At 47.2% G+C, this 14092-nt stretch overlaps 2 protein-coding genes across 10 annotated transcripts in view; one reads left to right on the forward strand and one right to left on the reverse strand.

Annotated features, from left to right (window-relative positions):
• Sply (Sphingosine-1-phosphate lyase) overlaps positions 1-14092 on the forward strand; it is a 707429-nt gene that overhangs the window by 505707 nt on the left and 187630 nt on the right. The window lies entirely within an intron of this gene.
• On the reverse strand, positions 5844-7565 carry LOC119165913 (uncharacterized). The gene has a single exon (XM_037417907.2). It carries the CDS (start codon positions 7269-7271, stop codon positions 5844-5846), a length of 1428 nt encoding a protein of 475 aa, XP_037273804.2. The 5' UTR covers positions 7272-7565.

The following is a 14092-nucleotide window of genomic DNA, read 5'->3' on the forward strand; positions in this document are numbered from 1 at the left end:
CACCGTTCACGTGGCTCGTCTAAAGCCCTATTACCCCCCTTCGACATCATCTGCATAAATTTAGCACCGGGACGGTGCTTCTACCGCCGGGGGTTATGATACATAACAGCCGCTAAACACGGCTGCATGAAAGAGGAGGACGAAGTGAGTTTCCGTTTGATGCTGGTCTGGCGCCATCTTGCTCGTCGAGTTCTGTGCGCTGTAAATAGATCATTAAACAAGTTACTCGTAACATTATATAAAAAGAGGGAGGATGTATAGAGAAAAGGCAGGACGTAGAAAGAACTGGCTGCGTTTGCATCCAAACGATCAGAAGAGCAAATTCTGCTCTCGCTTTCCTGTCTAGTACTGTCGGGCTCGTTTCTAAACTCAGTGGCGCGTGTCTGCTATATCTATTCAGTAGTGAAGACAGCCACCAGTGGAAACCAGGGCCAAACAGTCGAGTTTAAACGACGTTTTGCCAGAAATAAAACGAGCGTATTATGGAACAGATGGCGTATGTTCACTTTTTTTTTATCTGGCCCGCTGAGCGTTCATTCGTGCACTTCACGTCTAATAAAGTTTTCATGTTTCCAGCCATCTGACCATCTCCACCAAACCATTGCGTGAAGTGAATGGTGCGATAGGCAGGTTGTGTTTTTTTCCTTTTTTGTAAACAGTTGCGTGTAAAGGAAAGCTGCCTTGTTCACAAGACTTGTGTAGGGCCACGTTCACCTGCGTCTCTGATCTGTTATAAAAGATACTCTCACAGTCAACACTCGATACAGAGATGCCTTTGTTTTGCCCTGCCGCGGTGGTCTAGTGGCTAAGGTACTCGGCTGCTGACCCGCAGGTCGCGGGTTCAAATCCCGACTGCGGCGGCTGCATTTCCGATGGAGGCGGAAATGTTGTAGGCCCGTGTACTCAGATTTGGGTGCAGGTTAAAGAACCCCAGGTGGTCAAAATTTCCGGAGCCCTCCACTACGGCGTCTCTCATAATCGTATGGTGGTTTTGGGACGTTAAACCCCACAAATCTAACCTAATCTATCGAGATGCCTTTAACTTAATTCGTGCAAAATACAGGGTTCTTGTAATGGACAAAGCAGTGGACTACTCAGAGCTTAGCTTTCTAGAGTCATCTGATGTGGTATGCGTTTTTCTCACTGGCTCATCCAACCTTTTTAGTATCTAAAAACGTTGGTAACATCAGAATTTATGCCTTCTAGAGAAGTATCACACGTCTTTTACTTCTGCTCGTTGTTTAGTTCGCAAAAAACTCAGTTTCAGTTTTCCGCTTGCCTGTGTCGGCCTAAAATGAAGGTGTCTGTTCAACATCGATAATTGCTAGGCTTTCGTGTGCCGAACAAGATATCACTCTGAGATACGCTGTAGTGTGCGTATTAAGATTGTAACAGCTTGGGGTCTCCAATTCGCACATACTTCTTCGTTCACGGGTGTCTTTTTTTTATATTTCACCTCAATCGAAGTGCGGCAGCTATGGTCGCTAATCTATACTGCGCCCTCAAGAATAGCAGTTGACACTACACGTGCTTTGCTGCCACGGTGGTTTGCTTGATCAACATCCCTGTGCATACATGCCGCAGACAGGACATACAAATGTTGCCAGAAAAAAAAAAAAATGTATGCAGCTACCACCTACTCTATGCAGCTACTACCTTGTTTTGCTTTACTACAGATGTTGGCAGTGTGGTATCGTTGCAGCATGAACATATCAATGGGGGCAAGTCAGCCACCACTTGCATTAACCGAAAACCCAGCACGCAACCAGAAAATGAAGACGAAGGGCTGCCATCACGACACAGCACTGTCCCTTTGATACTACAGTCGAGCCCGCTTATAACGAACCTGAGCGTGGCGCAACATCCGTTCGGTGTATCCCAAAGTTCGTAGTAAATGAAACACAGCTTTTAAAAAAAGCTGCGAGTGAAAACACACTTTTTTTGCCCTAAAAAGTCCGCGATGCACGTGTTTCGATTAGCAGAAGCGATAAAAAAGGTCTCGAAATCTTTTAAAACGGCAGGGTGCTCATTCGCCGAGGCCCGCGGCATAAGCTGCATGAGGCACTGGCTCCAAAGTTTTGTCGTTCTCGCAATCCGATTCCTCCGAATCACTCTCGCCATGTACCTAATTCACAATGCCCCGATCCGTGCACGGTTCTGCAGTGTCGGCATCATCATCGGCCGTAATTAAACTATCGCAACAGATGTCCCACCCGCTCTCCCAGGTCGGAGTCGCCGACACGCTGCCACAAATTTCTGCCGCAATTTGGAAGCTTCAGGCTCTGCATCAGGCCCGACGTCGACGAAGTCGGCCTCTCGAAAACAGTTTCGCGCGCATGTAGTCGTCACCACCGCCCACGAAATATTTACCGTCTCCACAGCTGAATACAGGGATTCCCGAAGCGGCAACTTGGCTGCCAGGTGGTCAACAGCTATGAGCAAGCGTTCTGCAACACGGCACCTAACGCGCTGATTACGCTCAAGCCAAGAGGTCACACTTTCCACGTTTTGTTGAGCGGCTGGAAAAAGCATTTGTCGGCCATCATGAACACACATGCACACCAAGAGTGAGCAAGACGCGCACACGCGACACACAAGCCAGAGCGTGTGAAACGGCTCTACGCCCGTTTCCAGTCAGAAAACGAAACTAATTTAGCCAGCATGGCGGGCGTCTCGAAGCGGCGGAGATGGGCGAAGGGGTTGTCATCAAGAGAGGTGAGCAGACTTGCGAGAGAAGGGCAAGGAGTTGCGATAAAGTGAGGGGAGGATGCGGCGGGAGGGCGACCTTGAAAACCAAAACACACGGGAAGGAGGCAGGTCACAGAACACCTACCAGTTTGGTCATGTTGGGTAGCTTGCTTGAAAGGTCCGCGAAATTCGCATGTAGAAAAACTTAGAAAGAGTGTCGTCTTGCGCCCTAGAGAAAGGCCATGCGCGTCCGGGCCGGCCGCAGGAGCTGAGAAAGGGACTGAGCCGCTTCCGATGCACGCGAGATAACGTCCAATCTTTATTCCATGCAACCAGCATACATATATAGCAGACACTTATGTGACCAATGACGTCACGTACAAACGACACTTTACAATTGCGGGCGACAGCGCCAGATAACGCGGACACTTGACGCGCCTGGGCGCTATCACCACATCTCCCCTTCTTTAACAATACGCTGACAGTTGCAACAAACTTCGCAGCACTGCCAGCGAAAGAACACTTTGCAGAAACGAAAAATGCGCAAGAACAATACAGTCAATTACTGAACCCGTAGCGGTCCGGCGGTCCGGCCGTCGAACAAGACGACCAGATTGCGTTCGGTATTCAGGAAGGTCAGTTCCCGGCAAGGAATGGCTAGATAGATCGTCAGGCGCCATGCTGTCTGTAACGCGATTAGAATTTTGTTCCGTTTCTACACGACTATCATCTGCCTGAGGAAAATCAACGCTATCTCCCTCATCCTCACCTTCTTTTGGCTGTGAACCAAAGCACACCAAGGATTTCCTGTTTCTTTCTAGAACTACACCAGTGGAAGTTCTAACCACGTACGACCTCGGCCGCTCAGCAAGTCGCAAGACTCGCGCTTTTGCTTTGCAGTCCGTCACCCAGACTTCCGCGCCCGGTTCGAGTGCTCGCAACGAAGTAGCCCTATGACGAAGGTTGAAGTTTCTACGCTGCTGCTGTCGGGCGGTCGTATCATGGCTTCTGAACTTTTTCAGGTTCACCGTCTGAGGCAGAAGGCTTGTGGGATGGACAGGCACCGTTTTGCGTAGCCGCCTGCCCATTAGAAGTTATGCAGGGCTTTTCCCAAGTGGCCCCGGAGTGTCCCTGTACGCTAGGAGAGAAAGATATGGGTCCTTCGCTTTTGTAATGAGACCTTTGATTGTCTGGACCATCCTCTCTACTTCACCATTTGCCGGGGGGTACCTTGGGCTAGACGTCACAGCGCGAAACCCGTAGTTGCGAGCGAACAACTTGTATTCCTGCGACACATATTGCGCTCCGTTATCAGACATAACAACTTCTGGTATGCCATGTCTTGCAAAGAAACTTTTAAGGTGCGTAATGACAGTGGCACTCGTTGTGGGTGATAACAAAGCAATCTCTGGGTACCTAGAAAAATAATCTACGACTACCAAATACCATTTTCCTTGAACATGGCAGAGATCAGCTCCTAGTTTTTACCAAGGACACTGTGGAGTGGTTGTTGGGATCATTGGTTCTGGCTTTTGGTGTCTGTGCTCGGCGCATACGCGGCAATCGGTAACCAAAGCTTTCAGCTGATAACTCAACCCCGGCCACCATACCGACTCTTTGGCTCGAGCTCTGCATTTTTCGATTCCCAGGGGACTCTCGTGCAAGCATATCAAGACCTCTGCGCGCAATTTTCGAGGAATGACCAATCTCATACCTTTAAGTAGCACGCCTTCAGCAACTGTAAGCGTGGCTCTTTCCTGCCAATATGGACGCAAGACCATCGGAAGAGATGAGAATTTTGGCCCCCCTTTCCGGCTGAATTTTACGAGTGCTTGACAAACTTCGTCAGCGGCTTGTTCTGCTTTCACTCTCTCGAAGAGGCTGGCCTCGACCGCGTTTGACAAGCATCCTGAAACGTGCCTGCCGACGTCACTAATAGACAGTGCATTATCAGTTTATTTTCCCCGAATCGGGGCCCTCGACAACACATCTGCAGTAACTAAGTTCTTGCCCGGGACATGCACAACTTTACAGCTGAACCACATGAGCCTCATGCGAAAACGCTGTATGCGAGGTGGTAAAACATCTAAAGGAGATTTTCCCAGCAAGGTCACAAGAGGTTTGTGGTCGGTTTCACACACAATTTCAAGACCTTTGATGTACCCTTCGAATCGTTCTGCCGCCCACGTCATTGCTAGTGCTTCTTTTTCAATCTGGGAATATCTGGTTTCGGCAGGCGGCAACGATCGCGATGCAAAGGCAGCGGGTCGTTTTTCGTTGTTTGGTTGAACTTGCATCAGTACCGCCCCCAAACCGAATGATGACGCATCGGCGGAAAGAATCGTAGGGTACTTTGCATCATAGTTAGCCATGACGCGCTCCGAACCGATAACGTCTTTAACGTATGACAGCGCTTGCTCTTGGGCTTGTCGCCACGTCCATTCAGAACTCTTCAAAAGCAAGTGACGTAACGGCGCCGTTTTTGAAGCCAAATCTGGTATGAATCTTGCCAGATGATTAGTCATACCGAGCAGCCGTCGAACTTCAGACACGTTATTTGGCGTCGGCAGTTCTTTGATGGCCCGGACCTTTTCAGGGTCCGGCCTGATTCCATCTCGACTTAGAATACAACCAAGAAACTTTATCTCGGTTACTCCAAAACAACACTTTTCTTTGTTTAGCGTAACACCAGCACTCATGAGACGGTCTAAAGTAAGACGCAGACGCTCATCATGTTGAGCTTTGTCGCAGCCATAAATGAGCACATCATCCATCATGTTTACCACGCCTGGGATTCCTTCCAGAATCTGCGACATTTTCTTTTGAAAAAACTCAGGTGCTGACGTTATTCCAAACGGTAGCCTCTGAAAACAGTATTGCCCAAATGGCGTAATGAAGGTAGTCAACAATTGGCTTTCCAGCGACAACTTGATCTGATAAAATCCAGAATTAGCATCCAGCTTCGAAAAAACCGATGCCCCACTTAACAGACCAAGGCTATCTTCAACCGTTGGCATAACATAGCGCTCGCGAAGTACACTTTTATTTAGTTGCGTCAAGTCAACGCAAATACGAACGTCTCCGGAAGGTTTGAGTACTGGTACAATACCTGCGCACCATTCTGTTGCTTCGTCTACTTTGCGGATTACGTCATCTCACTCCATACGCTCGAGCTCCTGCTTCACTCGATCCCGCAGGAGTAAGGCAATGCGACGCGCAACCGGGATAGCAAAGGGTATCGAGTTCGGTTTCAGTCTGATATTGTATTCCCCTTTCATAGCTCCCAGACTACCTAAAAGCTGAGGGTAGGAAGCTTCGATGGCTGTTGCGCTACTGACCGAGTCAGCGAACTTGATTAGCTCAAGGGCTTCGAGCGCTGGGAGACCCAAAAGTATCAAGCGTGAAGGCGAGACTACGTACACAGTTTGTCGGACAATGTGTTGTCTCCACTGTATAGTGGCAAGAAATTTTCCGAGAACATGCAGTGGCTCATTCGCAGGGCCTGTTAAGGTTATGTCGCACTTGTCTAATTTGGTAGGCAATCCCGGAAATGTTGAGGGTGGAACGGACACTTCTGCACCCGAGTCAAGTTTACCGAACACCGGAGTGCCGTTAATGATAACTTGAGCATACCGAGAATTGGAGTGCTCCCCATTTACCGCGCCTACGAAATACGCCCCTTTTTCCATATGGAGAAAAGAAATCTGTACCTTCTTTCGCTCGCCTGCAGCCTTCTTCCGACACACCACTGCAAAATGTCCGGAACAACCGCAGTAGTTGCATTTCGCAGCTCGTGCCGGGCAGGAGGTCCTCGGGTGCTCTCCTTGACCGCAGTCGGGGCATGAACTGGATGTGAGAGGTCGGTAGGACTGTGGTGTGGTGCGTTGACCTTGTGTGACCGGTGCACTGGTCCTTGACGAGGTGCCGGAACGCTGTCCTGAAGAATTCTTTCGGGGCTGCCGTTGTTTATTGACCGCGTCAAGGTTGCTGGCTGGCGCTGCCGAAGGTTCGTCGCTGGTTTCTCGCAGCTGTTGCTGCTGTCGTTGGACGGTCTCCTTCAAGCGAGCTTTTGCCAAAGCACTGGCGAGTGTAAGATTTGCATCCATTTGCAGAGACTCCGAGAGCTTGGCATCACTGAGGCCGACTACAAACCGGTCGCGGATCATGCGTTCCTTTTCCTTGTAGTCGCACCGGTCCGCCAGTGTGTGCAACGCGGTGATGAATTGGTCGACTGACTCGCCTGGTTGTTGTATGCGTCGGTGAAAACATGGGCTCTCGTAAACGAGGTTCTGTGCGGCCACGAAGTGATTGTCGAACTTTTTTCTGACGACTTCATACTGCTTCTGCTGTTGTTCAGATAGTGTGAAGGTCGAAAAGATCTCTTTCGCTTGCCTGCCCATTGTGTAGAGTAGAGTCCGGACTTGCGCTTCTTCACTTCGCTCATTTAAGCCAGAGGCAAAGCGGTAGTCGTCGAATAGTTGGATCCAGGGAGGCCATTCGGACGTTCGGTCGAAGTCAAACGCTGGCGGAGCTGGAACCACGAACATGCCGTGAACTGGCTTGACTTCTTTGTCTTCTGACATGGTGCCGCTTGACGAAGACTGGTGCAACGCCCCTCGTATGTCAGAAGAATCCCAATTCTGACACCATGTCGTGTTGCGCCCTCGCGAAAGGCCATGCGCGTCCGGGCCGGCCGCACGAGCTGAGAAAGGGATTGAGCTGCTTCCGATGCGCGCGAGATAACGTCCAACCTTTATTCCATGCAACCAGCATACATATATAGCAGACACTCATGTGACTAATGACGTCACGTACAAACGACACTTTACAATTGCGGGCAACAGCGCCAGACAATGCGGACACTTGACGCGCCTGGGCGCTATCACCAGAAAGAGTGCATGGCCGCCTGAATCGGCAAAACCAGAGAGAGAGGGGGGGGTCATTATCCGCCCCGCGAGTGCTTTAAAGACACCGCTGCTATGTAGTCCTGCAGTCACCCCTAAGAAAGGAACTAAGTTGGTTTTGAAACGTCGGGTTTTTTCAAAACTTTTGGTTGGAGTCTAAATCATCGCCCAGTTTTATACCCAACCAGACAGACAGACTTCTATCGAATGTTTGCATTCAAGTCGTCAGAAGTGGTTGCGGCAGACTTGTCCCCGTCCTTAATGGTGGTTGCTGCGGCGCTTGGCAATGCCGGTGCTGCGGCGGTCGACCCTGCAGGTAAGGTCTGGTAAATACGCTGGCCCTACGCCCCCAGACAATGTAAGAGAATGGCCTTGCATCATCCTGGCATGAACTCAGAGGCCCCGGAAGCTACCGAGTACACGTTGAGCATCTGCTCCCACTGCTTCTATAGTAGTGGCGGTCGGCCAGGCGTTAAAGAACGGCAGTGGAGAGAGGCCGGGGAAGCTCATGTTTGGCCAGGCACGGACACTCGCAGCTGCTTGGGGTACGTTCACGACATCCTCGTTGCCAATGTAGTGTTTATGGCAAAGGAGTCAACGGCCTAGCCAGCGCAATGTACGGAACAAGAACAACCTTCATTGACGATGTACATGGTTTATATAACAATGAGTAAATCGCCCCCTGGGGATGAAAGAACAGAAACGAAACCCAAACAGAATACAATAACGTAGCTTTTAATCATCATAAAAAAAACCTGGAATAATCAGGGAATTTAGAAATATCAAATTTGTAGTCACTCTGAAGAAGCAATAGTTGCCATTATCAATATTATTAGGCCGTGGATGTGTTTTGTAGATGTTAATAAATGACAGATTGAAAAAACAGCAACAGATGGTTTTGAAGAGCAAATTACTATTTAACTACATTTTGTGTGCATTTCACAAAAACTTGTACGTGGATCCCAGCCACTGAGCACGGCGGAATGGGGAGTCGCATTCTTCGCAAGAATTGTTTTCAAAGTCTTTCGCGAATGCAAGCCTGCGTACACCTCAGGAAGAGTGGGGCTGTAGAGAATCTACCGCTGGATGTTTATCGCTTCCTGCCATATGGCGGTAATCTGATAACGCAGAAGGTGCGTAGTGGCACAAGCGGAGCACCTGCTACATAACTGCCCACGCAAGCTCCCTAAAAAAAAAAAAAGCTTAACTCGCTACAGAAAGGTTGATGTCATATGAGAACGTTTGCTTTTACTTTCATTCGTCATTCACGATCCGGCAGTCATCTGCTAGTCAACGAACGTGAGCGCACATGCGTGTATAGCTCTCCTCTGTGATTCATGGCTATGTTGTGGAGCTCAAAGTGAGCGTTTTGCGCTGACTACCTTAAAAGGTATAAGAAGAAGATTGCCTACAAGCGGAACTTTCAAAGTGTGAAAGATTTGAATGTCGCCTAATTATGAAAGCACTTGCCAGAAGAAGCCTCATCCATCAGGGAAACCGGCATTTTGTGCCAGAACTGCATTAACCGCTACAAAGAAATCGCCGCAGACTCTCCGGAAGGATTTCAGTCTGAGGAAAATTTCACTCCAGACAAACTGCTGTTGAGTAGCTAAACATGTTCGTTCAGACGACCGATGTGACACATCTGAAAATTCCGGCGAAACTGAAAAAACATTGCCGTGCCTCCTACGCCAGGCGTAAGAAAGCGGAGATCAAGGGTGCTGTCTCTATGAAAATCGCTGCTGGCCTTAGAGCAGCATACGGGCCTACAGAGAAACCTGATCCTTCAGTGGAAACCCAGACTTCCCGAAAATATCGAGAGCATTGCCATATGTTAGGGTAAAAAATGTGCAGAACGTAATTGCTAAGAATGACGTATGTTAAGCAGGAGCATTTAGCACTTAAAATGCAACAATTTGAAGACCATTAAAAAAAAAGCCATCATCGTTTTTTTGTTTTTTTTTTTAAGCTCTTCAGAATAAAACCCAAGCTCGTGTTCCGACTTGAGCTGTAAAAACATGTTGCAATATTTTTTTGAGAACGGAGTTACAAAGCATGAAACGTGGTAAAAAATACCTAAACAGAAACTGCAACATCGAGCGAGCAGAGAGGAATAGCTGGCATTATCGATATTTTTCGGTCGCGAATTATCGCTTGTGCTCAAGAGACAACAGCTTGACAGAAAAAACAAAAAAATTGTCTTAAATTGGCAGTTTGTACGGCGTAGTAGTTTCAGTCCTGGCGTAAATACTAATCCCAAAATATCCAGAATTGTAGTCGAGACGTCTTCTCGGAAGAAATTGTTTACCCCTGTGTACACAAGGCGTCAGAGTAACAAGTTTACAGTCAGGCAAGTTATACAGTCAGAAACGTCTTCAACGCAGTAGTGTGTTTCTGCCTCCTGGTGAAGCAGCCTTGTGATTTTGGTTTGTGCGGCATGGGGGGCAAGTTGCGCTAGTTTTTAGAGGCATCGATAATAGGGTAGCGGCGGTAATGCGAGTAGACAAGTTGACAGCCCTTTTTGCCCTCAATAAAAGTACCTTCAGAGCCCGAAGGCGATACAGAAGGGAGTGGGTAAGAGTATACATAATAAGAAAGATAAGAGTGAACAAAGAAAAATGCTGCTAAGAGTAAACATCGCATTCAACAGCAGCCTTAAAAAGTGACATCAGTCGATTGGCCAATAGAGGAGGGTAGGTGGTTCCATTCGTTGGGAATAAAGGAATCGTGGAAGAACTTGGTGTGTGAAAAAGGAATGTGTACTTTGTGGGGATGGTCGCACCTATATGACATGTAGTGTGGTTCAGAAAGAAGGTCTTGTTTTAGTTGTGGATTGTGGAAAATTGTATAAAAAAGAACAAGACAGGACACTTTCCTGCGCAAACAAAGAAGTGGAAGGCCCAAAGCTGTTTTCATAGATGATACACTAGATGTGTGTGCGTAGTCTGAGAGGATGAAACGTGCACTCAGATTTTGGATGAAATTTAAGGTTTCAACTAGTGTCTTGGTGCCGGGATCTCATACAGGACTTGCGTTCTCGAGCTTAGGACGAACAAGCGTTTTATTCACTTTGTTTTTATTTCCCTAAAGGCTTTCAAGTCAGCACTTGGAAGGTAAATTCAGTAACTTCGTGGTAAGGACATCTACCATGTCTTTTGCACATTTAATAACCGATTTGGTGGAGCTACGAAGGTTGTATAAGGTTACGTGATGCTTGACGTCGTCCCCAATTCCATCGCAAGCATTCTTGCCATGCCACGGTATGGAAAATAGCCACTGCACCGAGGCGTATTTGGTTGCTGCAAGTTCGTAAAGCTGGTATCGGTTCTTGAAATGGCTCGGGGCACCGTCACTGATGTATACGGCATGTGCATATAACGGAGAAACACTCTCAAGCCACTCGTGCACCTTTGCTAGAGGGTAGCGTGAATGGCCGGTGTCGTGGCCAGTGTCATTGCTGATGACAGCGCAACTGCGGGTTCCTTTATTAGCTGTGACGACGCACGTAAATATTGAGACTTCTTTTTTTCCAGTGATATGATTGAATTTTTCCTGGTAAAAGTATGGTCCAATTTTCTGCGAAGTCAAGATGCAAGAGGACGCAGCCTCTTTCGAGGGATAGTTTAGCTTCACTAATGATCCTACTCTGAACGTGCTGAATGTACTTGTGGGGCACCCATTTCCTTAAGCACTGTTTTAGATGTTTCACGAAAGCATTCGGGCTTACTTGTCTTTTGATAAAGTCTCCTTTATCCCGGGTCGCGAACAAAACTTCATCTTCTGGGAATCCTAGGTCAGATGCGGTAATAGCTTGAGGTGTGGGGCACAAGTTACACAATCACAAGAAAGACTGTGAAGACGGCACTTTACAAATGGTCAGATTGCGAAGGTCTTCGATGCTTCTTTTCTGAGTAGTCGCTCTTTTTAAGGCCGGCACATTAAGCTTAGCGTTTGCACAGTACGTGCAGACACAGACTTCGTGAGGCGAGGCGCACACAAGCCATTTCGGCCTCAGGGAGGAGAACTTTGTCAGCCCGATACCTGTATCTCGGTGAGTCTCTTTAAACAGACGAAACGTTTCTCGAATGGGCCTGGCCATCAGTCGTTTCGAAATGTACTCTTTTTGTCCTTTTGATCTAATTTCAGTTACATCTTTCTTTTTTGGACTTCCTTGGGCGCAGTTCAGTTCATCTTCAGTGCAGAATTTTTTTGCTGGCAGGATATCTTCCGGATTCAACTTTGATCTAGTGCAGAGGTCCGGACTTGACCACACCCCAAGGGTGTCTCTGAGTTTTCTGGGTTTCTGAATGAGGTGTCAAGTTGCCAAAGAGATCATTTCTTGAATCTTTTGTTGAGAAAGGTTCACAGGGAGAAATGGCAAGAGGCGGCAGCATTCGTGGTATATACGATTCGCGGATATGAAATGCTTTCTTTATATTGCGCAGCCACTCGCAGCACATATTGCACGTTTTTGCCGAAGGGCCAGGTTTCTCTGTAGGCTCGTACGCTGCTGTAAGGCCAACAGAAATTTTCCTGGAGACAGCATCTTTGATCTTCGCTTTCTTACACTTAGTGTAGGAGGCTCAGCAATGTGTTTTCAGTTTCGCCGGAATTTTCAGGGGTGTCGCATCGATCGTTTAAACGAACACATTTAGCTCCTCAACAGCAGTTTGTTCTGGAGTGAAATTTTTTTCAGACTGAGATTCTTCCGGAGGCTTTGCGGTGATCTCTTTGAAGCGGTTAAAGCAGTTCTGGCACGAAATGTCGGTTTCCCTGATGGATGAGGCTTCTTCTGGCATGCGCTTTCTTAATTAGGCGACATTCAAATCTTTCACACGTTGAAAGTTCCACTTGTAGACAATATTTTTCTTATATCTTTTTAGGTAGTCAGCGCAAAATGCTCGCTTTGAGCTTTACAACATAGCCATGAATCGCAGAGGAGAGCTATACACGCACGTGTGCTCATGTTCATTGACTAGCAGATGACTGCCGAATTGTGGATGACGAATGAAAGTTAAAGCAGACGTTTTCTAATGACTTCGACGTTTCTGAAGCGAGTTAATTTGTTTTCTTGTGCGTGTGTTCTTTTTTTTTATGGAGCCGGCGAGGGCAGTCGAGTAGCAGGTGCACCGCTTGTGCCGCTGCGCACCTTCTGCATTATCAGATTACCGCCATGCCACGGGAAGCAATAAGCATCCAGCAGTGAATTCTCTACAGCCACACTTTTTCTGAGATGTACGCAGGCTTGCATTCGTAAAAGACCTTGAAAGCAATTCTTGCGAAGAATGTGACACCGAATTGCGGCATGCTGAGCGGCTGGGATCCACGAACAAGTTTTTGTGAAACGCACACAGAAATGTAGTTATAGTAATTTGCTATTCGAAACCATCTGTGGCTGTTTTTTCAATCCGTCATTTATTAACATCTACAAAACACATTCACGGCCTAAAGATTTTGATAAAGGCAACTATTGGTTCCTGCTCGCTCGGTGCCGCGGTTGCTCAGTTTACATCATTTTTACCACTTTTTGTGCTTTGTAAGTCTGTTCTCACAAAAATAATGCAACATTTTTTTACAGCTTAAGTTAGAGCACATGCTTGTCTTCAATTCTGAAGAGTTTGAAGAAAATCGAAGATGGCTTTTTTTTTTAATGGTCTTAAAAATATTGCATTTTCAGAGACATGTCCTCAGTCAAATGTTTCTGCTTAATTATGACGTTAAATACTCAAGTCAGAGTGGAATAGACAGGCTCGTCTATACAGAGAAGCCTTGCAGCTTCAGCTTCAATGAGAGTTCAGTGCCAATATAAGAAGAATAAGACTGAAGGAGTACTTGGCATGCATCGAGGATACCAATGACAATTTGTGGGTAGGTGAGCTAAGATGGCTACACTCTGAAATTGCGGCAAAGCATCGATTCAAAGGGGTCGTCCACACTTGCAGTGAAGTAGTTCTACCAGACTTTGCTTTGTACAAGAAAGGTTGGGTTTGGGCCCCAAGTAGGCCGTAGACAAAAAATACATTCCACTGGATCTTTTAGCCATGGTGAGACATGACATGTTTCAAGTCTTGCTCCACCAAAGGACAGCAACAGATGCATCTCTGAAGGAACAAACATGCTCCAGCGAGGTAAGCCATTCATCAGCAGTCTATCATTAAGCGGGACAATTTTCTATCTCCGAGAGAAAGAACTTTTTGTTGTGCCATTAGACAAAAAAGGTGGTTTCGCGATCCTCAAGCAATACCTGTACCCGAAGAAAGCTGTAAGTGCTCTCACATCTGTCTTCCAAAAGTACAGTGGTATTGGCCTTGTTAAAGTGAAATTCAAAGCAAAAAAATTGTGCACTCAGCTTGACTTGTCTGAAGTGGCAAAAAAGATTGAAAAAGTGAGGGTTTGGCCCTAGAAATGTTTTTCTCGGCAAAGACACACAAAAATGACGTGCCATTTGGTGTAATTCTTGCAGAGAAAGGTTTTTGGCAAGAAGCCTTAGGGTTGTTTTT

Source organism: Rhipicephalus microplus, unplaced genomic scaffold (genome assembly GCF_043290135.1).
Source record: "Rhipicephalus microplus isolate Deutch F79 unplaced genomic scaffold, USDA_Rmic scaffold_34, whole genome shotgun sequence".
Lineage (NCBI taxonomy): Eukaryota > Metazoa > Arthropoda > Arachnida > Ixodida > Ixodidae > Rhipicephalus > Rhipicephalus microplus.

Coding starts and splice junctions, on each gene's coding strand:
- LOC119165913 (XM_037417907.2), bottom strand. CDS start 7,271: ATGTCAGAAGACAAAGAAGTCAAGCCAGTTCACGGCATGTTCGTGGTT.